General features: G+C 57.1%; 3 protein-coding genes across 3 annotated transcripts in view; all 3 read right to left on the reverse strand.

Annotated features, from left to right (window-relative positions):
- Positions 1-895: 895 nt before the first annotated feature.
- LOC117869518 (SLAM family member 5-like) lies at positions 896-10,928 on the reverse strand. The gene is made up of 6 exons (XM_034756424.1): positions 10,809-10,928; positions 9,436-9,620; positions 6,930-7,256; positions 5,680-5,946; positions 1,808-2,086; positions 896-1,344 (listed from the first exon to the last, which is right to left on the reverse strand). The coding sequence occupies exons 2-6, from the start codon at positions 9,494-9,496 to the stop codon at positions 1,247-1,249; spliced, it is 1,032 nt and encodes a 343-aa protein (XP_034612315.1). The 5' UTR covers positions 9,497-9,620; positions 10,809-10,928; the 3' UTR covers positions 896-1,246.
- Positions 10,929-11,008: 80 nt separating this feature from the next.
- LOC117869522 (T-lymphocyte surface antigen Ly-9-like) overlaps positions 11,009-24,772 on the reverse strand; it is a 29,434-nt gene continuing 15,670 nt past the window's right edge. The window contains exons 4-9 of the mRNA XM_034756427.1: positions 23,800-24,120; positions 22,924-23,190; positions 21,866-21,949; positions 14,847-15,002; positions 13,986-14,119; positions 11,009-11,669 (exon numbers count right to left, since the gene is read on the reverse strand). Of these exons, the coding sequence (XP_034612318.1) occupies positions 14,950-15,002; positions 21,866-21,949; positions 22,924-23,190; positions 23,800-24,120 (725 nt within the window). The 3' untranslated portion in view covers positions 11,009-11,669; positions 13,986-14,119; positions 14,847-14,949. The remainder of the gene's footprint in view (positions 11,670-13,985; positions 14,120-14,846; positions 15,003-21,865; positions 21,950-22,923; positions 23,191-23,799; positions 24,121-24,772) is intronic.
- Positions 12,095-21,858, reverse strand: LOC117869519 (SLAM family member 5-like). The gene is made up of 5 exons (XM_034756425.1): positions 21,463-21,858; positions 16,815-17,135; positions 15,928-16,194; positions 12,859-13,098; positions 12,095-12,153 (listed from the first exon to the last, which is right to left on the reverse strand). Exons 1-4 carry the CDS (start codon positions 21,518-21,520, stop codon positions 12,962-12,964), a joined length of 783 nt encoding a protein of 260 aa, XP_034612316.1. The 5' UTR covers positions 21,521-21,858; the 3' UTR covers positions 12,095-12,153; positions 12,859-12,961.

The following is a 24,772-nucleotide window of genomic DNA, read 5'->3' on the forward strand; positions in this document are numbered from 1 at the left end:
CTGGTGCTGCACAGACAGTCTCTGTCTGCATTGAGGTCTGTTTTCCAGCAACTCTCAGATTTAGTCCCCCCGGGAGCTGGCTCTGCGCTGGCTGTGGTCTGGGGGCCAGGAGAGCTGGGAACGCCGCACAGCAGAGCAGGCCTGAATTCCGGTCTGGGTGCCCAGCTCCCCGCAGACCCTTGCCCATGCCATGGCAGTAGGGCAGAGAAGGGACCCAGGGCAGGGAGAGACCTCCGTAAACAAATACATGTTCGGGGCCCAGCCACTCTGGGACCCGGGAGCTCTGACTCCAAAGAGCCCGGAGGGGGCTGGGACGCCCACGCCCAACTCTTCCGGCTGGGCCAGATACACTGCAAAGCCCCGTGCCCCCAGGCCTCAGCGATCCCCTTCCTGCCCAGGGCCAGTTGTCACTGGGGGGCAGCCTGGCTTCCTGGCTGGGCAGGTGATGGGCGAGTGCTCATCTCCCAGTCTGTGCGGGGCGAGCAGTGATTCCTTTCCCCTCTGGGCGCCCCCCTGTCTGAGCCGTGCCTGGGCAGCCGTGTCCGGCCTCGCCGGGGTCGCCCCACAAGGGCGGTGAGAGAAGCACACGGCAGCCGCTCTCAAGTTCCCCCTTCCTTCCCATCACTGTTCCGCCTGCAGCAGGATGAGAGAAGCCACCCGATGCACCAGCCCTTCCTGCCTCGGCCATGACGCCCACCGGGCACTGCTTCCCACAGGCCCTCCCTGGCAGCGCTGATCCCCACGGGGCCACACCTCATTGCCTGGGCATGGCCTCTCCCAAGCTTCCGCCTAAACGTTCCCTTCCCTCTTGCCACCCCCCCCAGAAAACCCCACAAGGAGGGTGATGCCACGAGCAGGCATAAGCCAGAGATGCAGAGATCATGATACCGGAGAGTCAAATGGCAGAGACTTTATTTATGAGATGGGGAGTTAACCTGTGGAACTCACTGCTACCAGATATCCTCCGTATTAAAAAACAACCAATCCCAGATATTTATGTGAATAACGAGATCCACCATAGGCTTAGAGAGTTGACAGCCCCATTGCCGGACCCAGTGTTTCTGCTTTGCTCCTTACGCAGTGACATTAACCCTTCGGACGCTGCAAGTGAGTGTCCCCTGTCCTCCCACCCTTGCATCCCTTGGCCGGGCAGGCTGGGGAATGCCGGTGCCTGGTGGGATTGGCAGTCGCAGTGGGAGCTCCTCTGGTCTTGGTCCCATCTCTGCTCCCTGCCGGGGAGGCCGTGCTACGCGATGAGGCCGGCGCTCAGGGCTCCCAGCGCCAGCAGCAGGATGGTGAGGTGGTAGGACAGCAACGAGGCCAGGGACCGCTCTGGTGGGGAATCTAAACAAGAGCGATGGGGTCAGTTCCTGTCGGCGGCGACGGGCAATGCCGGGGGGTAGCTGCACCACTAGAGCGTGGCTGGGGCAGGGGCTGGGATACCCGGGAACTTTCTCCCCTATTCCATATGGGGCAAGAGGAGCTGGGGCAAGAGGGCTGGGTCTGGGCAGGGCCGTGCCGGCCTCGCTGCCGGCGTCTCCTCTGGGGAGTCGCAGTCCGTTCTGCCCAGGAGCTCGGTGCCTGACGACACTGACCCGGAGCAGAATGAGGAGAGTGGGAAGTGATGGGGCCCCTCAGTCCCCCCAGTCTGTGCCCCTTGCTCTGCCGGCTGTCTGTGAGCAGCTGACCTCCTCCCCGGGCCCTGCCCCGCTGATGTTCCAGACCCTTCCCCTGAGCTCTCCCCTGGGTAGGGACCTTCTCAGAGCAAAGCCCAGCTCTCCCCGTGCCCGCGCTGGGCAGCGCTTACCCGGGAGGTTACCTGGACACAGGTCCTTCGGGGAGATCATCCTGGAGCTGTTACTGGCGGGGTGCCGGGCTGTGCAGATGACGGCCGGGAGAGCCTCGAAAGGTTTCCGAGAGACACGCAGAGTGGCTCTGGTGGATACAACCACGCCGCTGTCCTTTTGAGTCCAGCTGTAGGCCACCTGTCCCCCTCTCTCCCCAGCCACGCAGCGCATGGTGTAGTGACAGGTTCCATTGTCACAGGTCACCGAGTCACAGACAATCGTTGTCGCCGGCACTTGCTCTGCGGGGGGGAGAGAAACAGGATGAAATCCCTGGCACAACTTCCTAGCAGCTGCCTGGAACTGCTGGAGGAAGCCGAGGGCAGAAGCCCCTGCCCCAGCTCAGCGTGGTTGGAGCAGGGGTGGGTGGAGCATCTGACCATAGATGGCTAATCAAACATTGGTCAAATCCTGTCAAAAACACTGTAAAGCACCGACGTATGAGAACAGGAACACCGGTAACAAAATACGGCCGTGGGCTCCAGTCCGCTTAGCCTTAGCGACTTCTGTTTAATCGCCCCCCAAAAAAGTTACTGACCAGGGATGGTGGGTGAACTCCCACTTCAGGGAGGCTAGCATGACAGCCCCACCTCTTCCAACTGAGCACCCCCACTCCCCTCAGCCAGAGCCCCAAGCATGCCCCCACAGCGGCCAGAGCCCGGAGCCTCCCCCCGCCCTGTGGCTGGAGGAGCCACAGGCCACCCCAATCCCTGGACACTGGCTGGAGCTCAGCCCCCGCCGGCTTGGGGCGGAGCATGGGTGGGGCCAGGGCCTGGGTTAGGGGAGGCTTAGCCTGCCCGGGTCTTCAGTACCATGGGAGGCGGGTACTGAACTTTAGTTCCGTTATTTGAACTCAGAAAAGGGCAAATCCCAATGAACCGAAGCTGTAAGAACAGGAAAGACGAATGATTCCTGGTCCCTTTTCTAGCAACGTTCTGTTACCTCCTCACTGTGAATGTGAGTCGAGACTGAACAGTTACAAAAGCGAAGACCAATGAAATGAAGCAGAAATAAAAGAAAAAGAAACAACAAAATCATTTTTGACGGCACGTAAGCTAGGCGGGCAGCTGGCCAGCTCTTCGAGCAGCTCGCTTTGCAGTCTCTTATTTGTCTTTATCTGTTTCGTGTAGATCCCAGCCGTCTTCGAATTCATCAGTGTGTCCTCCTTCCTCTTCCTTGGATGAACATTGGGTCAGTTCTTCACCTGCCATTTTCTTTTCTCATCGTACACAGCAGGGGAGACTTTCCGTCACTTCCTGGATTTTCAGTGGAGGATCCCCAAACCGGCCAACGGAGCCATTTAAAGTGTTACAGGCATTTCTGTCGCTGTAGCTAGATTGCAAGGTGGACGCTGCTTTGATTTAAGTGCGGGGATTGCACTCCGCACTGTTTTATGGCTGGCCGGGCTGCCGCTTGTGCCAGAACTTGCAACCGCCATCTGAACGGTTTGTTCGCTGGTTTAGCTTTTAAAATTCGCAGGAGACGCTCTGAGGTCACAAGCAGAAATGGCATCACCGTTGCAGACGTCTTGGAAGCATGGATCTAGAAGGTAGACAACAGGGTGTGTGTCTCACAGGGTTCACGCCACTCGCTGCTGGGGCGCCTCCTTGTGGCTCACCGGGGGATTCGCTCACGGCTGGGGTGCCGCCTTGTGGCTCACCGGGGGATTCACTCACGGCTGGGGCACCTCCTTGTGGCTCACCAGGGGATTCGCTCACCACTGGGGTGCCTCCTTGTGGCTCACCGGGGGATTCGCTCACCGCTGGTTTGCCGCCGCCGCTTGTGGTTTCTTGGCTCCCTTGCCCCAGTCGCGCACTTGGTGGCTTCTCTCCTGCTCCGCGAGCTCCAGCGCTTCCTCTTTGTGGCTTGGCCCTCAGGCCAGGCCGCTGCAGTTTCCTCCCTTCACGGGGATCAGAGTCTCGCTAAATAAACCGCCTCAGAAAGTCTTCAAAATCCACTGCCCCTGTTCCCCTCCCCGCAGGCCAGGCCCTCCCTCTACTCCGGCTCCCTACAATCACCAGCTTGGGTCCAGGTGGCCTGGTTTTGTTTTCCCTAGGCTACTTCCTGCTCCCTTCTCTCAAGCCGGAGAGTGACTGTGACTCTCCCCTTGGCCCCGCCCGGCCCTTTCTGCTGCTTTCCTCTCCCTGGTTTTATACCGGCTCAATTCGGGCTGTCTATCCAGCCCACACCTTACCCAGGTGCAGCCCATCCTGTCAGGTAGCCCCCCTGAGCCCTTTTACTCCTTGAGCGGCGGTGTAGGGTGAACACCCCGTCAGTGCGGGAGTGATCCCTTAGTTTTTCCGTGATATCATCCCTTTTCCTTCCTCGCGCCCGCTCTTGTAAGTGGACTGTGTTCCCCGCTCTCACGAGGACGTGTTTATCATTCAGGAACCCGTTCTGGGCATCCGATGACGCAGAAGTGTCGTTTCCCACGTTCTGAATGGACTAAACGCCGGGTGCAAGCAGTGAACCGAATGTTGAGATTCACGTTCGATGGCACAGTGGGTTATCCGTACTTGGCCATCCCTTGTCCACCAGCCGCGGCTGCACATTGGAAGATCTTTGAGACGGTTGGTAGAAGATGCCCAGCGAGTGCCATGAGACGTTCTCGGCGTGGCTCTGCTAACGATGCTGAAAAAAGGCTGCTGGGTCTTGTTTGGTTTTGAACACCAGGACAACGCTCTTCCCTTTTGGCCCATGTGGAGAGAAAACTGTCAGATCTTCAGCTTCCCCGGTGAGAAGCTGCCTCGTCCGGGCAGCACGGCCAGACCACCGAGGGCGTGAATGCTCGTTTGTCGTCAAAGCCCAGGCAGCCTCCATGTGAGCCGCGGTGTTGGTCCCAACACCAGACCATTCCCGGGACCCGGTTCATTGACAATATTTATTAACAGTCTGCAATCTCCTGGCCTGGTGAGCAACGGACCAGACGGCGTGGCAATGCTCAGCTGCACGCGGGAATGAGTAAAGCTCCGGCTATGGCATCATTACCGTGATGTCATGCGACTATTGGTCCATCCGTCTGACACTAGAGACACATGAGGGGCTTGCGCAAGACGAACCCCGAGGGCTGGGGTCACAAAGGAACGTAGGGACGCTGGGAGCCGCCACGCCTGACTCTGAGGGGCCTGGGATGCCACTGAGAGTCACAAGCCCGAGTCTGGCGCCCAGGTGTCCCGTGCGATGAATGGGGACAGACAGGTACAAAGAGATTCGCACTGGGCAGGGAGCCCCTAGGCTAGTCAATGGGAGATGCTGGGGGGATGGGGCATCCTCCCCCTTTGCCACCTGTCTTTGCTGGGGACTCTCAGCTGGGAACACTCTCTTGGGTGCGGGCTGCCGAGTCCTCCCCTTGTACCGTGTAACCCCGTGGTGAGGGTCCTCCCCTGGGTGGGAGAAGGGGTTTGAACAGGAAGCTGCCACCTCGCTGGTGAGCGATACAACTACCGGGCTCTGGGATAGCCTGGCGGGGGCCTCTTTGGATCTCTGATTAATGAGTGGCTGGAGCAGGGGATCGGATCCTGGGGCTCCCTGCTCCGGGGGGAGCGCTCTACCCACCGGCTATGGAGCTGTTCTCGTGCCGGTTCCCTTTGCGGCCCCATGACTCTGCACTGGCCCAGCCGCAGGGACTCTCCAGACCCTTCCCTTGATATCTCCCCGGGGGGCAGCAGCTTTCTCAGAGTGGGAGGTGGGGCAGGGGATTCCTGGGGTGACGGGGCCCCTTTAAGTGCGAAAGTTTTGGAGACCAGAGTGGTTTCATTGAAATAGTCGTGGGGTGAGTGCCGAGGCGGGGACCCGATGCCAGCTCTCTCCAGTGTTTCCCTGCGGAGGGCATTACCTGCGCAGAAGTCCTTCGGGGAGACCGTCCTCCTGGAGCTGTTCCCGTCGGGGACATGTGCCGTGCAGGTGATGTTCTCACGAGCCGCCTGGTGCCGCTGAGGGATGTGCACGATGGAGTCCGTGGACAGAACGCTGCTGGGGGCTTTACTCCAGCTGTAGGTCACGTTCTCCCTTCCATCCCTGACGGCGCAGCGCAGGGTGTAGATACAGGCGTCGTCCTCACAGGCCACTGAGTCACAGGTGATGGTGGGTGGCAGTTGTCCCTCTGTGTGGGGGGAGAGAAACACAGAACAGGCTGAAATCCCAACTTACTAGCTGCTGCCTGGATTTGCTGGGGGAGCAGCGCGCAGGGAGCCCTCTGCATCTTGGCAGCACGCTTGGAGCAGGGGCAGGGGGACATGAAGGTAATGGCACAGCTGGGAGGGAGAGGACGAAGGAGGGATCATTTGGGGAGGTGCAGGGGGGCCCAGATCAGTTGGGGGTTTGAGCTGGCTGAAATTTTCCAATGAACACCTTTTCCATCTGAAAATTTGGTTTAGTCAAAACTGCCATTTTCGGGGTGGGGGGGGGGGAGTTGATGCCAAGAAAAATGTTCAGTTTTCTGAAGCAGGTGTTCAAAGCCAAACCCCAAACGTTGCATTTCGAACGGTCTTTCCCCTTCTCCCACTGGAGTCCACCGTAATTGGCAAGGTCGTTGTGGAAACCGATCAGCATTTCGACACCTCGTGTTTCAGAGGGAGCAAAAATATCGAAATGTTTAATTTCCTGATGGGGATCTTTTGCAACTTTTCAGGCCACAATTTTTTTTTTATTTTTTTTTTTGTTATTGACAGATTTCTACTTCACATCCCGATCTGGGACAAAAGCAGATGTCGAAATGGCCCTGTGCAAGAGAAACGTTCCTGACTAACTCCCTTAGGGTGACCAGCGCTGGAGTTGGGGGATGGGGCAAGCGGAGCAGGAAATGGAGCCCTGCTGGGGTGGGGGAAACCTCAATTCCAAGAGGAGTTTGGGTTTCTAATGGGCCAGGGCCGTGTGGGGCAGGGGCCAGGATGGGGGAAGGAAGCTACAGCAGAGCACAAGAGGGAAAGGGCTGCAGAAGACGGAGGAGCAGGGAGACAGGGCTGGTGAGCAGCAGAAGAGACAAGCATGAGGTGGAGGAAGAGGAGGAGTTTGCCAGCGGCTGTGAGTTTCCTGAGCAGGGTGGGTTCCAGGCTCCCTCAGGAATCCCCTTGCCCCAGCACTTACTGGACACGTGCAGCGTGAATTCTCTGTAGGCGAATTGCTCTTTGTCTGTGCTGAATTCGACGGTGTAGCTGCCCGTGTCCTCCATCCTCAGGTCGGTGATCTGAAGCGAGTAGCTCTCATCAGAGAATCGCAGGCGTCCCTCGTAGGATGGGTTAAACACCAGGACGTGGGGAGGTTTCCCTGCGGTGATGGTGACTAGACTCCTTGTGTTTACCGACCAGGCCCCGTTTTTAAATTTCTGTTCTGCTGAGATCCTCAGGGGGAAAGTGACCGACCCTCCCAGAATCCCGGTCAGCTCCGTCTCGTCTGCGGCTGCTCTGGAGTACTCTGGTGCATGGGAGGGAAGAACAGGGAATAGATCTACCATGGACGCACCAGGCCAGTTCCCTCCCCGGTCCCCGTTCATGCTCCCACAGGAACCGGGGGAGTCACAGATCACGGGAGTGGGAGAAACAGTTTCCCCTGGATCTGGGCTCAAAACCCACAGATTGCAGCTCTGGATGGCAAACGTCCCATGTCCAGGCAGCCTTCCCCCCTGGGGCGTTGGTTTGGATAGTACAGAGCGTGGAACCGTTTGTGAGGTTGAGAGCCGGATCTGGCTTTGGAACACATCCGCTCTTGGGGGACAGAGATCTGGTAGCAGTAGGGGGTTCTTACCCTTGCAGGGGGAGCAGCCTCTAGATAAAAGACCCTCAAAAGGGACAAAGACCCTCACTGGGCTAGAGCGGGAGATGCTTTTCCAGGGGTTTTATCCACGAAGCCATGGGAAGCTGATGATCCTATTACAGCCCATTAAACAGCTGAACAAATCTGTCTATCTCCATGCCCACCCATCTCTTCTCCCCCCCCCCCAGGTGCTGGGGAATGGTGGGTCGTGCTGTAACCACTGTAGCAGAGGGAATAGCTGCTGTCACAGTATCTCCACCTAGCAAATTATCTGCTAGGCGTTTTAGCAGCCGGGCCCTGCTGGTGCCAGGGGGAACCTCAAAGGGCAACTGCAAACCCCTTAGGGCAGCAGGTCTCCTGGGAGAGGCAAGTACCAGCCCTGGTTACTACCTCCCCGGCCGGAAGTAGCCAACGTGGCATTTCTGTTGGTATTGCTACATCCCCACTAGCGGTTCAGGGGCTGGGAAGCAGACGAGCGATGAAATGCAGGCTGAGATCCTGGGCCTCATTCTCCATCGCGCTGCGTCTTGCGTAACCACTTCCCCCAGGGCAAAGCCAGTGTGAAATGCCCCTGGTGTGATCCGGGAGCATTTTACATGCAGGGCCACGGAGGATCGGGCCCGACCAGGGGGTCTTGGAAAAATCTTCTTGGTGTGCGTGAGACGGGTCGACCCAAAGGGTCAGGTTGGTCCTGCCCGCCCCGTGGCTCACGCTGGGCCGGGCCCAGCTGTCGTATAGGCGCAAGGAGGGGCCGTTTCATCTCAGCCTCGTGACTGTCATTGGGGAATCGCCCCCCTCCCCACCCCAAACCCCTCTCCTCTCCCCTCCCACTCCTGAGCCGGGCTCTCGTTCGCTCCCTCTCCAGCAGTCTGGGTAGTCTGAGGGCCCTGCTGTGGCTCTGTGTGCAGGTCACGCTCCCAGTGTGGCTGGGCCCCGGCAGTCCCTTTGCAGGGGGTGGGGAGCTGGGGCAGGAAGCACTAATCCATGCGGACCCCCCCGAGCAGCCGCCGGGAGCTGCCAGGGAAGCAGTAATAACCCCGCCCTGCTACCCCTAGGGACCAGCGCTCAGTGCATCCCCTGCTGCAACACGGCCACCTCGCAGGAGTCCCCCTCCCTCCCTCCTCTCGGTCTCCAGCCCCACAACCTGACCCCTCCTTTTCCCTTCCCCAAGTCCTCCTGTCTCCCTGCCCCAGAGGTCCCCCCGGGCAACTCTCTATGCTTTGCCCTGCCATTATGCAGCGCGTCCCTCCCAGCATCATCCCTCTGCCCCCTGCTGCGGGGAGATGGTCCCCCAAGAGCACAGGGGCGCTCTCAGGCCTGGCCAGACCCCTCACTTGCCCCCCCCTCCAGGCTCTTTGGGGTCTATGTGGCTTCCCACGGGTCTTGCCCCCAGCTGCTGGAGAGGAGGGGACCCTGCAGGGTCAGGTGAGCTGGGAGTGCAGGGCTATTCCAGCCCCGGGCTCTCCCTCTGTTCAGCTCTGCTGATGCCCCTCAATCCCGACATGCAGCCCCCCCATTCCAGCTCTGGACTCCCCCTCCCTCCCTCAGCTCTGCTGATGCCCCTCAATCCTGACATGCAGCCCCCCCCCGTTCCAGCTCTGGACTCCCCCTCCCTCCTTCAGATCTGCTGATGCCCCTCAGTTCCGACATGTAGCCCCCCCACACCCCTGGTTATTTCAGCCCTGGCTGAGTAGCTGTTTGCAGGGCTGGATTAACTCTCCATGGAAAAGAGGGCAAATGGATTGAATCAAACCCTAGACTCCCAGTTGCCCAAGGCGCGGGCTTTGTGGCTGACCCGCGGTCACTGTTTCCTGCACGCTAATTCAGACAGATCACTCACCTCCCGGCTGTAGGAGCAGAAGAAGCAAAAGAAAAGAAGGTCGAAGAAGAGCCCCCTCCATCCTGACAGCGTGGGGCAGCGGGCGTCGGGGAGCCTCACCAAATGGAGCCAGGGCCTGGAGCGGTTCGGATGGGGACGTCTGGCTGGCAGGGCGATCCTGGCTACCCTCTGTGGCTGAGGATGGACTGCAAAGAAATGAATCGCCCTGCGGCTCTGCAATTTCTCCACCGGGAGATGGGATTTGGCAAGACCAGATCCCTCTGGCTGTGATGTGACTCAGCTCTTGGGGTAAGTCACCCAATGAGCTCAAAGCAGCCGAGTTCCCTAAACCCCACAGGGTGTGTCACTCTGCGCGCGGGGCTACGCTCAGCCAGGGTCGGCGGGTGGGTCTAAAACGGACACAGCTCCTGCGTTATTGGATGGTTCTGTCTATTGCACCGGAGAGCCTGTCATGCTAGGAATTCACGGTTACCCTGGGGCCCCTTGACACGACAATAGCATCTACCTCGATAGCATTCATCACCATGTATTTTTTGACAGGTTTCCGTGAGAAAAAGGTTGAAAGAATAGAGTGAGAGAGCTTAAAGCAGGGATCAGCAACCTATCAGAAGTGGTGTGCCGCGTCTTCATTAATTCACTCTGATTTAAGGTTTCGCGTGCCAGTCAAACATTTTAACGTTTTTAGAAGGTCTCTTTCTATAAGTCTGTAATATGGAACTAAACTATAGTTGTATGTAAAATAAATAAGGTTTTTAAAATGTTTAAGAAGCTTCATTTAAAATTAAATTAAAATGCAGAGTCCCCTCCCGGACCGGTGGCCAGGACCCGGGCAGTGAGTGCCACTGAAAATCAGCTCGCGTGCTGCCTTCGGCACGCGTGCCATAGGTTGCCCACCCCTGGCTTAAAGATTAAAAAAAGAAAGTTTGGGTAAGGTTTAGAGGAAAAAAAGGAAAGAAAGGTGGTTTGGTGAGGTTGAGTAAGGAGAGATGATTTTAAAGGCCTAGTTTGGCATGTTATTAAAGAATAGAAAGAGAACGTAAAGAAGAATAAAGATTTTTCTTTTTAAAGGGTTAGTTTGAAAGAATAGAGGCAAGTTATTAAAGAGAAGAGAGATTTTTGGTGAGGTTTAATAAGGAGAGGTGTTTTTAAAGGACTAGTTTGGTATGTTATTAAAGAATAAAACAATGTGAGATAATGTAAAAGGTGTATTAAATATAAGGATAGGTTAAGAAAAGAGCATTTAAAAAGAGTTAAATAAAAGAGAAACATGTAAAGAGAGGTTAAAAGAAAGAACAGAGCAAGAAAAGGGAAAAGAAAGCCCCTTGGCAAAGGGCAAAGCCAGACAGCCCGTGGTTGAGTCAGAGAGATCTTACCCTTCCAAGTGTTTCTGCGGAAAGAGGCAACTTCCCAGGTACACAGCCCCTCAGGCTTGTTACCACCGCCTTTGGGTCGGCCCAATCAGATGTGGTTCTATAGCAGTGTCATACAATTCATTTTCCTGAACCAATCCTATAGTCCCAAGGTTTTTAAACAAGATCCACCCTCCCCCCCCAACTGCCTTAATCTTATATAAAAAAACAAACCCCAAGCATTTTCCCCGCCATGTAGCCCATTTACCTAGGGGCTTTAATAAAAGTTAAAACTATAAACCCTTAGTAACAATTTCTAAAAGTTTTCCCCTATGTTTTAGACTAAAATGGGTTATTTTTTTAATAAGGATAATCTGAAGCTGCAGCAAATCCCCTGTTAGCAAGCCTATATGAAGACACATCCCTTCAGTTAGCACTTTTGCATATGTTTCAATAAAAAAAAAGCACGTAGAAGCACCCCAGACCTAAACAGACCAACCCTTACTAAGAAAAAGTTTTGAAAAGCTTTTCCCTGTGCGTGTAGTGAGAACAATTTGAAGCAGTCTTTTTAAATTAGTGGATTAGAAAAGACCACTTTGAAAAACAAGTCTATCTGAAGAAACAATGTTTCATTCAACCCTTTTGCGTGTGTGTTTCAATGACAAGTGAGCACGCAGAAACAACCCAGGGTTAAAAACACAGAAAATCTCTTTATAAAAGTAATGTCTAGTGATAAAAAAGTTTCCCCCTGTATTTTAGACTCACATTGGTCAGTTTTTAGTAAGGACAATTTGAAGCAGCAGAATTTTGCAGCAAAGCTACTGTCAGCAAAAACAGCGTCCGTAAGCCAGTGGATCACAGATCAGAAGGCTGCGTCTTCGCCTGCTTTTTAACAGATACAAGTGAAAGTTATGTTAAGTTTTGTAAAGGAATAAACACTTTAACAGACAAGCCTAGATGAAGACCGAGCCCTTTAACATTTTTACATGTGTGTTTCAATTAAAAACCAGAAAAATGAGCATGCAGAAAACACCCCAGAGTGAAAACCACTGAACCGTAGTAACGGCTAGTTTATATTCCCCTTATTTTGTAATCCAGTGGATCAGAGAGAAGTTTATTTTCCTCCCCACTTTTTTAGCAAATCCATGCAAAAGTTATACTAAGTTTCTTCTTCTTCTTTTTTTTTTTTTTTTTTTTTTTGGCTTATTAATTTACCCAGAGTAAGTAATTACTACCTGAGGGAGCAAACAGCTGTGCATGTCTCTCTATCAGTTAGGTCTGCAGCTTTGGGTGCGTGGGTCAGACCTGGGTCTGCGTTGCAGCAGGCTAGCGTGTCTGGCTCGAAAAGACAGGGTATTGAAGTCCCAAGCTGGCAGGGAAAACGGGTTCAGAGGTGGGCTCAGAGGGAGTCTCAGCACATTGGGTGACAGTCCCAAGGGGGTCTCTGTGACCCAACCCGTCACAACTGGGGCTTGGCGTGAATGAGAATCTGGCCCTGCGTCTGCGGGGGGAAGGGGAGGCGATTTGTACGTTCTCTGCTAGACAGAGGCCTGCGCAAAGGAATTGAAGGTGCCTCCCCATGGCTGGCAGCTCAGTGCTGGGACAGGGACACAAATCCGGATCGGGTGTGAGCAGCAGGTGTTGAGCATTGTGGGGAAGATGGTGACTGAGCCTGGGCCCCGAGGAAACCCCACAGGGAGTGTGATGCCACCAGCAAGGTTACCCCAGAGGTACAAAGATCATGACCCTGGGGATGGGAAGCCTGGAAAGAACCAGGCGCTGGAGCAGCCGAGGGGACTGAGCAGTGAGCTCTGGGTCGGGGGATTTGTGTGAGCTCTGGGCTGGGCGCCTGGGGGCTGGTTACACTCTGGGACAATAAATCAGCCCCAGGTAGGGGAACGATTAGACACTGGGGTCTTTTAAAAAGGTCAGTGGGAGGAAACCGAGGCAGGCGCACATGTTGTGCTGCTAGCGGCTGCCAGAGGGCGCCACTGAGCAGGGCCGATTCTCCACCACATCTCCCGCCACACAGAGGGACCCAATACTTCCCCTCCTCCCACTCAGTGACATTCACCCTTCGGAAGCTGCAAGCGAGCGTCCCCCTGTATCACCCTCGGGCTGGCAGGCTGGGGAACGCCCAGGCGGGATTGGCAGTCGCAGTGGAAGCTCCTCTGCTCTCAGTCCCGTCTCCGCTCCCTGCCGGGAAGGACGTGCACCGCGATGATCCCAGCGCTCAGGGCTCCCAGCACCAGCAGCAGGACGATCCCCTTGACGCGGCAGTAGGACAGCGAGGAGGCCGGGGCTGATGAGTGAGCTAAAGGTGATGGCGTCAGTTCATGCATGGGGCAACCGGCAATGCGCCAAGAGCACAGCAGGGGACGGGGTCGGGGTGCCTGGAACCTGCCCCCCGCTCCATACGGGGCAGGAGGAGCCGGGCCCCGCTGACCTCGGCTCTGGTGTCCCGTCTGGGGAACTGGAGTCAGAGGCCACGTCCTGCCCCCAGGCACAGGAGCCCCCCGTCCCCAGAGCGAGGCCCAGAGGGCTCTGACGCGGCTCAGACGCCTCCTGAGCAGAGGGAGGTGACGGGGCCCAAAACAGCCCCTTGGGCCCCCACTCTGAGCCCCTCACTCTCCCTGCTCGTCCCTGCGCCCCCCACCCGTGAGCAGCTCATCACACCTGCACAGGGTGGGGCTGTGACCCCTCCCCGGGGCAGCCTGCGCTGATGTTCCTGCCCCTACCCCCAGGTAGGAGCCTTCTCAGAGCCGGGGGATGGGACGGGGGGTTGATGCGGCCCCTTAAGTGAGTCAGTGTTTGGGATCAGGAGTGTTTAATAACTAAACTCCTCAGGGTCCCCCCCCAATATCTGCCTGCGCACGGCTCTCCTTGGGCCCAGGCTGTTGCCCATTGACCCTGCGACGCTGCTCTGGTGACACAGCCAAATCCAGAGCAAACCGCTCCCTGCCTGGCAGGTTTACAGGCTAAAATCTGCAGCCAGGTGGCTTCTGGGGCTATGGGGGCCAGGTTCCATTTGGGATGAAAGGCCTGGGACTGGTGCAAAGGCAGCGACCCGATGCCANTCCAGTGGATCAGAGAGTTTATTTTCCTCCCCACTTTTCTAGCAAATCCATGCAAAAGTTATATTAAGTTTCTTCTTATTTTTTTTTTTGGCTTATTAATTTACCCAGAGTAAGTAATTACTACCTGAGGGAGCAAACAGCTGTGCATATCTCTCTATCAGTTAGGTCTGCGGCTTTGGGTGCGTGGGTCAGACCTGGGTCTGCGTTGCAGCAGGCTAGCCTGTCTGGCTCGAAAAGACAGGGTATTGAAGTCCCAAGCTGGCAGGGAAAACGGGTTCAGAGGTGGGCTCAGAGGTAGTCTCAGCACATTGGGTGACAGTTCCAAGGGGGTCTCTGTGACCCAACCCGTCACAACGGGGGCTTGGCGTGAATGAGAATCTGGCCCTGCGTCCTGGGGGGCTGCGATCCCCTGGGAGCAGAGGGTCTGTAGGTTCTCTGCTAGACAGAGGCCTGTGCAAAGGAATTGAAGGTGCCTCCCCATGGCTGGCAGCTCAGTGCTGGGACAGGGACACACATCCGGATCGGGTGTGAGCAGCAGGTGCTGAGCATTGTGGGGAAGATGGTGACTGAGCCTGGGCCCCAAGGAAACCCCACAGTGAGTGTGATGCCACCAGCAAGGTTACCCCAGAGGTACGAAGATCATGACCCTGTGGAGTGCAGAGGCCTGGGAAGCCTGGAAAGAACCAGGCGCTGGAGCAGCCGTGGGGACTGAGCAGTGAGCTCTGGGTTGGGGGATTTGTGTGAGCTCTGGGCTGGGCGCCTGGGGACTGGTTACACTCTGGGATAATAAATCCGCCCCAGGTAGGGGAATGTTTAGACACTGGGGTCTTTTAAAAAGGTCAATGGGAGGAAACCGAGGCAGGCGCACGTGTTGTGCTGCTGGTGGCTGCCAGAGGGCGCCACTGAGCAGGGCCCATTCTCCACCACATCTCCCGCCACACAGAGGGACCCAATACTTCCCCTCCTCCCACTCAGTGACATTCACCCTTCGGAAGCTGCAAGCGAGCGTCCCCGCGGAGCACCCTCAGGCTGGCGGGCTGGGGAACGCCCAGGTGGGATTGGCAGCCGCAGTGAAAGCTCCTCTGCTCTCAGTCCCGTCTCCGCTCCCTGCCGGGGAGGACGTGCACCGCGATGATCCCGGCGCTCAGGGCTCCCAGCACCAGCAGCAGGACGATCCCCTTGACGCGGCAGTAAGACAGCGAGGAGGCCGGGGCTGATGAGTGAGCTAAAGGTGATGGCGTCAGTTCATGCACGGGGCAACCGGCGATGCGCCAAGAGCACAGCAGGGGAAGGGGTCGGGGTGCCTGGGAACCTGCCCCCCGCTCCATACGTGGCAGGAGGAGACGCTGTGGAAACAGGGCTGAGTCTGGGCCGGGCCCCGCTGACCTCGGCTCTGGTGTCCCGTCTGGGGAATTGGAGTCAGAGGCCGCGTCCTGCCCCCAGGCACAGGAGCCCCCCCGTCCCCAGAGCGGGGCCCAGAGGGCTCTGATGCAGCTCAGACGCAGAGGGAGGTGACGGGGCCCAAAACAGCCCCTTGGGTCCCCACTCTGAGCCCCTCGCTCCGCCGGCTCCTCCCTACGCCCCCCACCCGTGAGCAGCTCATCACACCTGTGCAGGGTGGGGCTGTGACCCCTCCCCTGGGCCGCCTGCGCTGATGTTCCTGCCCCTCCCCCGCTACCTCCCAGGTAGGAGCCTTCTCAGAGCCGGGGGATGGGATGGGGGAGTTGATGCGGCCCCTTAAGTTAGTCAGTGTTTGAGATCAGGCGTGTTTAATAACTAAACTCCTCAGGGTCCCCCCCCAATATCTGCCTGCGCACGGCTCTCCTTGGGCCCAGGCTGTTGCCCATTGACCCTGCGACGCTGCTCTGGTGACACAGCCAAATCCAGAGCAAACCACTCCCTGCCTGGCAGGTTTACAGGCTAAAATCTGCAGCCAGGTGGCTTCTGGGGCTGCGGGGGCCAGGTTCCATTTGGGATCAAAGGCCTGGGACTGGTGCAAAGGCAGAGACCCGATGCCAGCTCCCCCGTGTGAGCACTGGGCAGCGCGATCCTGCAGAGGGAGTTACCTGCACAAAGGTCCTTTGCAGAGGCCGTTGTGGAGCTGTTACTGGCGGGGTTCTGGGCTGTGCAGGTGACGGCCAGGTGAGCATCACGGGGGCTCAGAGAGATGTGCAGAATGGACTCATTGGGTACAACAGCGCCCCCTGCTGTGTGAGTCCAGCTGTAGGTCACATGCTCCCCTCCATCCCTGATGGTGCAGCTCAGGTTGTAGTTACAGGTTTCACTCACACAGGTCACTGAGTCACAGAGGACAGTTGGCTCCGGTACTGGCTCTGCCGGGAGGAGAGAAACATGGAACGGGCTGAAATGCCCAGAGCATCTTGCGAGCCGCTGCCTGGATGTGGTGGGGAAGGTGAGGTGAACGCAAGGAGCTGTCTGGCTCCTGGGGTTGCCCCTGCCCCAGGTGGAGGTGGGGGGAAGAAGGGAGGGATCGATTGGGGGTGCTGGAGAAGTGGTGCTAGGAGGCCCAGCCTTGAGCTAGTTAAAATTCCTCAATGAAATGTGTTTCTGTCAGAAAAGGGGGATTTGCTGGAATTGGGGGGATGGGGCCTGAGGAAAGGGGCCGGGTAGGTGAGCCCTGGCTTGGATGCAGGAAACCCGCGTGCCAAGAGGAGTTTGGGTTTCTGATGAGTAAGGGCCGTGTGGGGCGGGAGCAGTGGGGCAGCAGACAGGGCGGGGGAAGGAGGTTGCAGAGGAGAAGTGGGCAGAGAGGCAGAGCTGGGGGGGTGACGGGGGGTGGGAGAGAGGAAGGAACAGGAGCGGGGGGCGGAGAAGCAGCCGCACTGAGAGGTCTGCACAGACTCTGGGATCCTGCAGCCCTTGATCTCCCAGAGGAGGTCCCTGAGCAGGGCGGGGTCCAGCTTCCCCCGGGGTTCATCGGCCCCACACTTACTGTACACGCGCAGTGTGAAGTTTCTGTGGATGATGCCTGTAGCTGTGGTGATTTGAGCGCTGTAGGTGCCTGTGTCCTCCATCCTCAGGCTGGTGATCTGAAGCGAGTAGCTCTCGGGGACTCTCAGGCGTCCCTCGTAGGATGGGTCTGTCACAATGACATTGGGGGGATTTCCTGCTATTACAATTACTATAGTCCTCGTTGTGTTTACTGTCCAGGAAACAGTTATAAGTTGCTGTGCTGGGATCCCCAGAGGGAAAGTGACGGAGTCCCCTAGAATCCGGCTCAGCTCCATCGCGCCTGCCTCTGCTCTGCCGGACCCTGCCCCACGAGAGAGAACAGGACCCTTTAGCACCAGATCGACCACATGCCCCGTCACGGGGACCCCAGGCCAGTTCCCCTTCCCAGCCCTTGTGACACGTTCTCCCGGGAATGAGAGGGCGCTAGATGGGAGGGGGAGAGGGAGGGGTCAGTACCGTTTCCTATGGAGCTGGACCCAAACCCTCCCAGATTTCAGATCCTAGTGTCCAGCACCCCATGGCCAGTCCGCCTTCAGCACTGGGGCTGGGATATTACAGAGCCAGGGGCCAGCTGTCAGATGTGGGTCTGGATCTGGGTTTTGAACACGTCCGATCTCAGAGGGTTGAGCTCCGGTAGCAGTAGGAGGCTCTTTCCCCCTGCTGTGAACCAACCACTAGAGGGGGACAGAGAGCCGCCCGGTGCCAGAGCGGGTTACAGGCTCTCACAGGCGTTTTTCCTGCTCAGGTTGAGAGGAGACTGATAATCCTATTACAGCCCATTGATGGCCGAGTCTGTCTATCCCCCGACCCACTTGTCTCCTTCTGGGGGTGCTTACACTGGTGCCCATCACCCCAGTATCTGAGCACATCCCAAGAGTAAGGGAGACAGCTGTGATTCCTCTCTCCCTTCCCAGCAGGCTCGGGCGGTTTCATGATCCCCACTGGCCGTAGGTGAGCAGGGGGTGACTGTGTTGAGTTGGGGGCTAGTGCAGGAAATTTGGCTGAAGAGGTGAATTTGCACCTAGCTCTGAATGTGGGGAGGTTTTAGATCCTCAGGGGCGAGGGACCCGCCTAAGGGTCAGGGCAGGGGGTTTTGGGCTTACAAGGGAGGGGGCTGCGGTGCTTCCAAAAAAGCCCTGGGGTGCTGGAGCTTGGGGCAGACCCAGCAAAGCTGCCTTTGGCTGGGGAGGGGGCATGGGTCTCTCAAGCCCATGGCAGGGTGTAGCGATGTAGTCTGGCTCCCCACCATCCAGACACCAAAGTGGGGGGAGCCAGCAAACCCTATGCCCGTCCCTCAGAGGTCAGGGTGCAGGACAGGAAGTATAAAAGCCCGACCCCAGAGCTCACTTGTCTCCCAGCCACCGGAGCGACCAGACGCTTGTGGCGTAGCTCCCGGTGGGGAGACCACGGCGATCGGCGGCCGACCCGAAGGTTGGCCAGACCAGACACCATCTGACGCTAGCCCGAGCCCACAGACGCTGCCAAGCCTACTGCTCGCCCATTACTCCGAGGAACTCCCAGGCCCACCGCTCGCCAGCTACACCAAGGAGCCCATGGGGTGTGACCCCGCAGAGGACACCGTCCGGACCCAGGTACCTCTAGAGGGGGAGGTAGGAAGTAGCCCGGGGGCAACCGACCCTGGTCTGGCCGCAGCACTGCTAGAGCCAATGTCAGTGTGTTGCAGTCAGGGTCCCCACTGACACAGCAGCGGGTTTTCTGCCTCTGCTAGGTCCCCAGGCTGGGATGCAGTGGAGTGGGGGGCCTGCGTCCCCCCCGCCACCCACCTCGCGGGTGCCCGTCTCCCCAGCTGCTCGAGCCAGGAGTCTGGAGTTTGCTGTTCAACCGGTTCGCTCAACCCCTGCCTGAGGGGCCTGAACCACTGACTGTTCGCTGCCCCGCCCTGACCCAGGGCCTGGGACTGCTAATACTGACTGACTGCTGCAGGATCACGCTACTTCCCCAACACACCTGACCAGTGCAGCGAAGTGGTCTGGCTCCCCACCGCCCCGAGGGGGGTGTGCCCGAGCCAACCAGCCTACACAGGGGCTGTTTGTGGGGGGGCCCCCATTTCCCTCCTAACTTTGTGGAGGATTTGAGGTGGTTCGCCCAAAGCTCCGTAAATTCCCCTGATGCACGTCCCATCTTTGTTCACCTCCTGTGGTTAGCAGGAGATGATGTCACCCCTCAGTCCATTTCAGGGAGTGCATTAGATCCTCGCTGTCCAAGGGCGCTAATTAGGTTGGGAAGGGGGTGCTGCCACGCCCCAGAGTTTCATACAGGAGGTGTGCTCCTGGGCGGAGCTCTTCACTGCGCAGAGTTAGTGTGGATGTGAGTTCTGCAGAGAGGTGTTTCTCTCAGCTTGTGTCCCTGGGGCAGGGAGTCAGTGCTTTGTTTACAAACAGAGGCAGGGTGATTGAGATAAGAAAAGGCTGGTGTGACGGGTTCCATCACAGAGACCCCTTTGGGACTGTCACCTGATGTGCTGAAATTACCTCTGAGCCCGTTTTCCCTGCCAGCTTGGGACTCCAGAACCCTGCCTTGTTGAGCCAGACATGCCAGCCTGCTGCAACCCGACCCAGGGTCTGGTCCACGTCCCCAAAGCTGCAGACCTAACTGAAAACTGCTCAGCAGGTTACCTGCCACCAGCACCCAGACACCCAGTTCCCAATGGGATCCAAACCCCAAATACATCAGTTTGATGCTGTATAAAGCTTATACTGGGTACATTCATAAATTGTCCGCCCTCTAGAACACGGATAGAGAGAGATGCACGGCTGTTTGCTCCCCCAGGGATTAATCACTTAGGCCTTGGCTACACTTGGCAATTCACAGCGCTGTGAAGCGCGAGTGTAGTCGCGCCGTCAGCACTGCGAGAGCTCTCGCAGCACTGTATGTACTCCACTTCTCCGAGGGGAGTAGCTTGCAGCGCTGCGAGCGAGCGGGCTGCGAGCGAGCGTGCAGCGCTGCAGGCGCTGATTACAGTGGTGCTTTACAGCGCCGCTCTCGCTGCGCTTGGGGGGGGCGTTTTCACACCTCTGAGCACAGCAAGTTGCAGTGCCGTACAGCGCCAGTGTAGCCAAGGCCTTCCTCTGGGTTTATTAATAAACAAAAGTGATTTTATTAAATATAAAAAGTAGGATTTAAGTGGTTCCAAGTAATAACAGACAGAACAAAGTAAGTTACCAAGCAAAATAAAGCAAAACCACGCAAGTCTAAGCCAAATACAGTAAGAAACTGATTACAGATGAAACCTCACCCTCAGATGTTCCAATAAGATTCTTTCACAGACTAGACTCCTTCCTAGGCTGGGCCCAATCCTTTCCCCTGGTGTAGTCCTGGTTAGTTCCAGCAGACATCTCAGGTGGTAAGCAGGGGTTTTCTCAGGACTGGCAGCTTGTTTTGTCCTGCTCCACCCCCTTTTATAGCTTTGGCACAAGGCGGGAATCTTTTGTCTCTCTGGGTCCCCACCCCTCCTTCTAAATGGAAAAGTACTAGATTTAAGATGGATTCCAGTATCAGGTGACATGGTCACATGTCCCTGTAAGACCCCCAGTCTCCATTCCCCATGGGCTGGCCCACACGTACACAGGGAGGCTTTCAAGTAACTAAGGCCATTTACAACTGACTGTTTCTAGAGCACCCTTAATGGCCTCCACTTCCTATGTTTATATCAGTGATAAAAGTTCATATCTTATTCTACTAACTCCAAATATAGAAATAAGACACGTAAACAAATAGGATGAACACACTTAGTAGATTAGAAGCTTTCTACTGACACCATACAAGGGGTATTTAGCGTAAAGCATATTCCAGTGATGTCATATTCACAAGCATATTTCCATAAAGCATATGGAGTGCACCGTCACAGCTGGTAATTAAATGAAGGATCTGGAAGTGGTTAGATGAACCTGTAAAGCAGGAATCCCTGTGTGGGTGAGGGGTTGAGGAGAGAATGCAGGGGACTCAGACGAAATACAGCCAAGCCCTGTGAGCCCAGGCTACATTCAGAACAGAGGAAGGTGTGAGGGGCTTAGGTGAAAAGAAGGGGCTGAACCCCAGGGCAGGGCTAGCAGTGGCACAGAGAAGTTCCCACGCTACCTGTGGTACTAATGTGGCCCCATCACCGCAGTATCTGAGCGCCTCACATCACAGCCCCTGGGTGAGGCAGAGCTGTGCTGTTCTCCCCATTGTACAGATGGGCACTGAGGCACACACAGACTAACAGCCAGACTTTCACAGGTATTTAAGCACCGAGTGGGATTTTCAAAAGTGCCTAGAAGGTTCGGTGCTTTGTAAACCCCACTGGATGCCTCCTGGCTGCATCAAGATTTTAAACCTAACCAGTGTCCCTTCAGTGACTTGCCACAAGATGTCAGGACATGTTAGTATTAGAGCTGAGTGGGTCTAATATTTATTTAATGTTCTTTCTTTATAAAGGAATTAGAAACTATTATCTGACAGAAGCACTGTATCTCTCTTATTATCTGCAAAAAAAACCAAGAGTTTTCAGGTGCCCAGTAGCCTCTGAAATCGTGGTTAAGGTGCCCACCTCTACCCCACCGAAATCTGAAATGGCACCGCTGTCTCTGCCACCATTTCCTGCCCTGGAATTCAGACAGATCACTCACCACTGGGCTGTAAAACCAGCAGGAGGAAGAGAAGGGGAGGCCGTAGAGCCCCCTCCATCCTGACAGCAAGGGGCAGGCAGAGCGGGCGGCCGTCAGTCCGTATAACAGGTGTCCTGACCCAACAGAGCCGGAGTGGGTTGGCTGGCAGGGTTTGCTGAGTGGCCGATCCCTGATTGTGCTAAGGGGCTGCAGAGAAATGACCTGCCCCACTGCTCTGCAACTTCCCCTGCGAGATGCTCTTTCCTTTTGTGGTAAGTCGCGCAATGAGCTATAAGTAGCCCAGGGCGCTGGGTTGGGGAAGGTTCCTCTAATTGCTCAGGGCTGAAAGGGTCTGAAACACACACAGCTCCTGAGATATTGGATGGTTCTGTCTATTGCACCGGAGAGCCTGTCACGCCAGGANTGCTCAGGGCTCCCAGCACCAGCAGCAGGACGATCCCCTTGACGTGGCAGTAGGACAGCGAGGAGGCCGAGACTGGTGTGGGAGCTAAACAAACAAAGGTGATGGTGTCAGTTCATGCAGGGGGAACTGGCGTTGTCCCAAGCACACAGCAGGGGAAGGAGTCGGGGTGCCTGGGAACCTGCCCCCCGCTCCATACAGGGCAGGAGGAGACGCGGTGCAAATAGGGCCAGGTCCCGCTGACCTCGGCTCCGGTCAGGGCCGGCTCTAGGCACCAGCGTTCCAAGCACGTGCTTGGGGCAGCACTTTTCAAGGGGCAGCACCTCGGCCCTTTGGGGTGGCACTTCGACGGCGGTACTCCGGTGGGTTTTTTTTTTTTGCTTCGGCAGCAAAAAACCTGGAGCCGGCCCTGGCTCCGGTGTCCCCTCTGAGAAATGGGGGTCAGAGGCCACATCCAGCCCCCAGGCACAGGAGTCCCCCCCCCGTCCCCAGAGCGGGGCCCAGAGGGCTCTGGTGCGCCCAAAACAGCCCCTTCGGCCCCCACTCTGAGCCCCTCGCTCCACCGGCTCCTCCCTACGCCCCCCACCCATGAGCAGCTCATCACACCTGTGCAGGGTGGGGCTGTGACCCCTCCCCGGGGCAGCCTGCGCTGACGTTCCTGCCCCTCCCCCGCTACCTCCCAGGTAGGAGCCTTCTCAGAGGGGGATGGGATGGGGGGTCTGATGCGGCCCCTTAAGTTAGTCAGTGTTTGAGATCAGGCGTGTTTAATAACTAAACTCCTCAGGGTCCCCCCCCAATATCTGCCTGCGCACGGCTCTCCTTGGGCCCAGGCTGTTGCCCATTGACCCTGCGACGCTGCTCTGGTGACACAGCCAAATCCAGAGCAAACCACTCCCTGCCTGGCAGGTTTACAGGCTAAAATCTGCAGCCAGGTGGCTTCTGGGGCTGCGGGGGCCAGGTTCCATTTGGGATCAAAGGCCTGGGACTGGTGCAAAGGCAGAGACCCGATGCCAGCTCCCCCGTGTGAGCACTGGGCAGCGCGATCCTGCAGAGGGAGTTACCTGCACAAAGGTCCTTTGCAGAGGCCGTTGTGGAGCTGTTACTGGCGGGGTTCTGGGCTGTGCAGGTGACGGCCAGGTGAGCATCACGGGGGCTCAGAGAGATGTGCAGAATGGACTCATTGGCTACAACAGCGCCCCCTGCTGTGTGAGTCCAGCTGTAGGTCACATGCTCGCCTCCATCCCTGGCAGTGCAGCTCAGGTTGTAGTTACAGGTTTCACTCACACAGGTCACTGAGTCACAGAGGACAGTTGGCTCCGGTACTGGCTCTGCCGGGGGGAGAGAAACATGGAACGGGCTGAAATGCCCAGAGCATCTTGCGAGCCGCTGCCTGGATGTGCTGGGGACGGTGAGCGCAGGGAGCTGTCTGGCTCCTCGCAGCACGGTTGCCCCTGCCCCAGCTGGAGGTGGGGGAAGAAGGGAGGGATGGATTGGGGGTGCTGGAGAAGTGGTACCAGGAGGCCCAGCCTTGAGCTAGTTAAAATTCCTCAATGAAATGTGTTTCTGTCAGAAAAGGGGGATTTGCTGAAATTGGGAGGTTGGGGCCTGGGGCAAGTGGCCAGGCAGGTGAGGAAACCCGCGTGCCAAAAGGAGTTTGGGTTTCTTCTGAGCCAGGGCCGTGTGGGGCGGGAGCAGTGGGGCAGCAGACGGGGCGGGGGAAGGAGGTTGCAGAGGAGAAGTGGGCAGAGAGGCAGAGCTGGGGGGGTGACGGGGTGGGGGGGGGGGGAGGAGAAGGGAGGGGGGGGGGGGGGAGGAGAAGCAGCCGCACTGAGAGGTCTGCACAGACGCTGGGACCCTGCAGCCCTTGATCTCCCAGAGGAGGTTCCTGAGCAGGGCGGGGTCCAGCTTCCCCCGGGGTTCATCGGCCCCACACTTACTGTACACGCGCAGTGTGAAGTGTCTGTGGATGGCGCCTGTAGCGGTGCTGATCTGAGCGCTGTAGGTGCCTGTGTCCTCCATCCTCAGGCTGGTGATCTGAAGCGAGTTGCTCTCGGGGACTCTCAGGCGTCCCTCGTAGGATGGGTCTGTCACAATGACTGTGGGGGGGTTTCCTGCTGCTACAGTTACTATAGTCCTCGTTGCGTTTACTGTCCAGGCAGCAGTTCTAACTTGCTCTGCTGGGATCCCCAGAGGGAAAGTGACGGAGTCCCCCAGAATCCGGCTCAGCTCCATCGCGCCTGCCTCTGCTCCGACGTACCCTGCCCCAGGAGAGAGAAAAACAGGACCCTTTAGGACCAGATCGACCACACGCCCCGTCACGGGGACCCCAGGCCAGTTCCCCTCCCCCGCCCTTGTGACACGTTCCCCCGGGAACCAGGGCACTGCTGTTCCCGGGCCAGAGTACAGCCGGGGGAGGGGACGGTACCGCTTCCTATGGAGCTGGACCCAAACCCTCCCAGATTTCAGATCCTAGTGTCCAGCGCCCCATGGCCAGGCCGCCTTCAGCGCTGGGGCTGGGATATTACAGAGCCAGGGGCCAGCTGTCAGATGTGGGTCCGGATCTGGGTTTTGAACACGTCCGATCTCAGAGGGTTGAGATCCGGTAGCAGTAGGAGGCTCTTTCCCTCTGCTGTGAACCAGCCACTAGAGGGGGACAGAGAGCCGCCCGGTGCCAGAGCGGGTTACAGGCTCTCACAGGCGTTTTTCCTGCTCAGGTTGAGTGGAGGCTGATGATCCTATTACAGCCCATGGATGGCCGAGTCTGTCTATCCCAGTGGTTCTCAAACTTATGTACTGATGACCCCTTTCACACAGTAAGCCTCTGAGTGCGACTCCCCCCTTATAAATTAAAAACATTTTTATATATATTTAATACCATTATAAATGCTGGATACAAAGCAGGGTTTGGGG

This window comes from Trachemys scripta, chromosome 24 (assembly GCF_013100865.1).
Source record: "Trachemys scripta elegans isolate TJP31775 chromosome 24, CAS_Tse_1.0, whole genome shotgun sequence".
NCBI lineage: Eukaryota > Metazoa > Chordata > Testudines > Emydidae > Trachemys > Trachemys scripta.

Bases quoted from the DNA above. Each gene is read 5' to 3' on its own strand.
- LOC117869518 (XM_034756424.1), bottom strand. From the start codon at position 9,496: ATGGAGGGGGCTCTTCTTCGACCTTCTTTTCTTTTGCTTCTTCTGCTC. The intron at 7,257-9,435 runs GTGAGTGATCTG...CCCATGCACCAG, and splicing joins TCTGCTCCTACAGCCGGGAG to AGTACTCCAGAGCAGCCGCA. The intron at 2,087-5,679 runs GTAATGCCCTCC...TCCCCCCCGCAG, and splicing joins CCCGAAGGACTTCTGCGCAG to AGCAAGTGCCGGCGACAACG.
- LOC117869519 (XM_034756425.1), bottom strand. From the start codon at position 21,520: ATGGAGGGGGCTCTACGGCCTCCCCTTCTCTTCCTCCTGCTGGTTTTA. The intron at 16,195-16,814 runs GTAAGTGTGGGG...TCCTCCCGGCAG, and splicing joins CTTCACACTGCGCGTGTACA to AGCCAGTACCGGAGCCAACT. The intron at 13,099-15,927 runs GTAACTCCCTCT...CATCACCTTTAG, and splicing joins TGCAAAGGACCTTTGTGCAG to CTCACTCATCAGCCCCGGCC.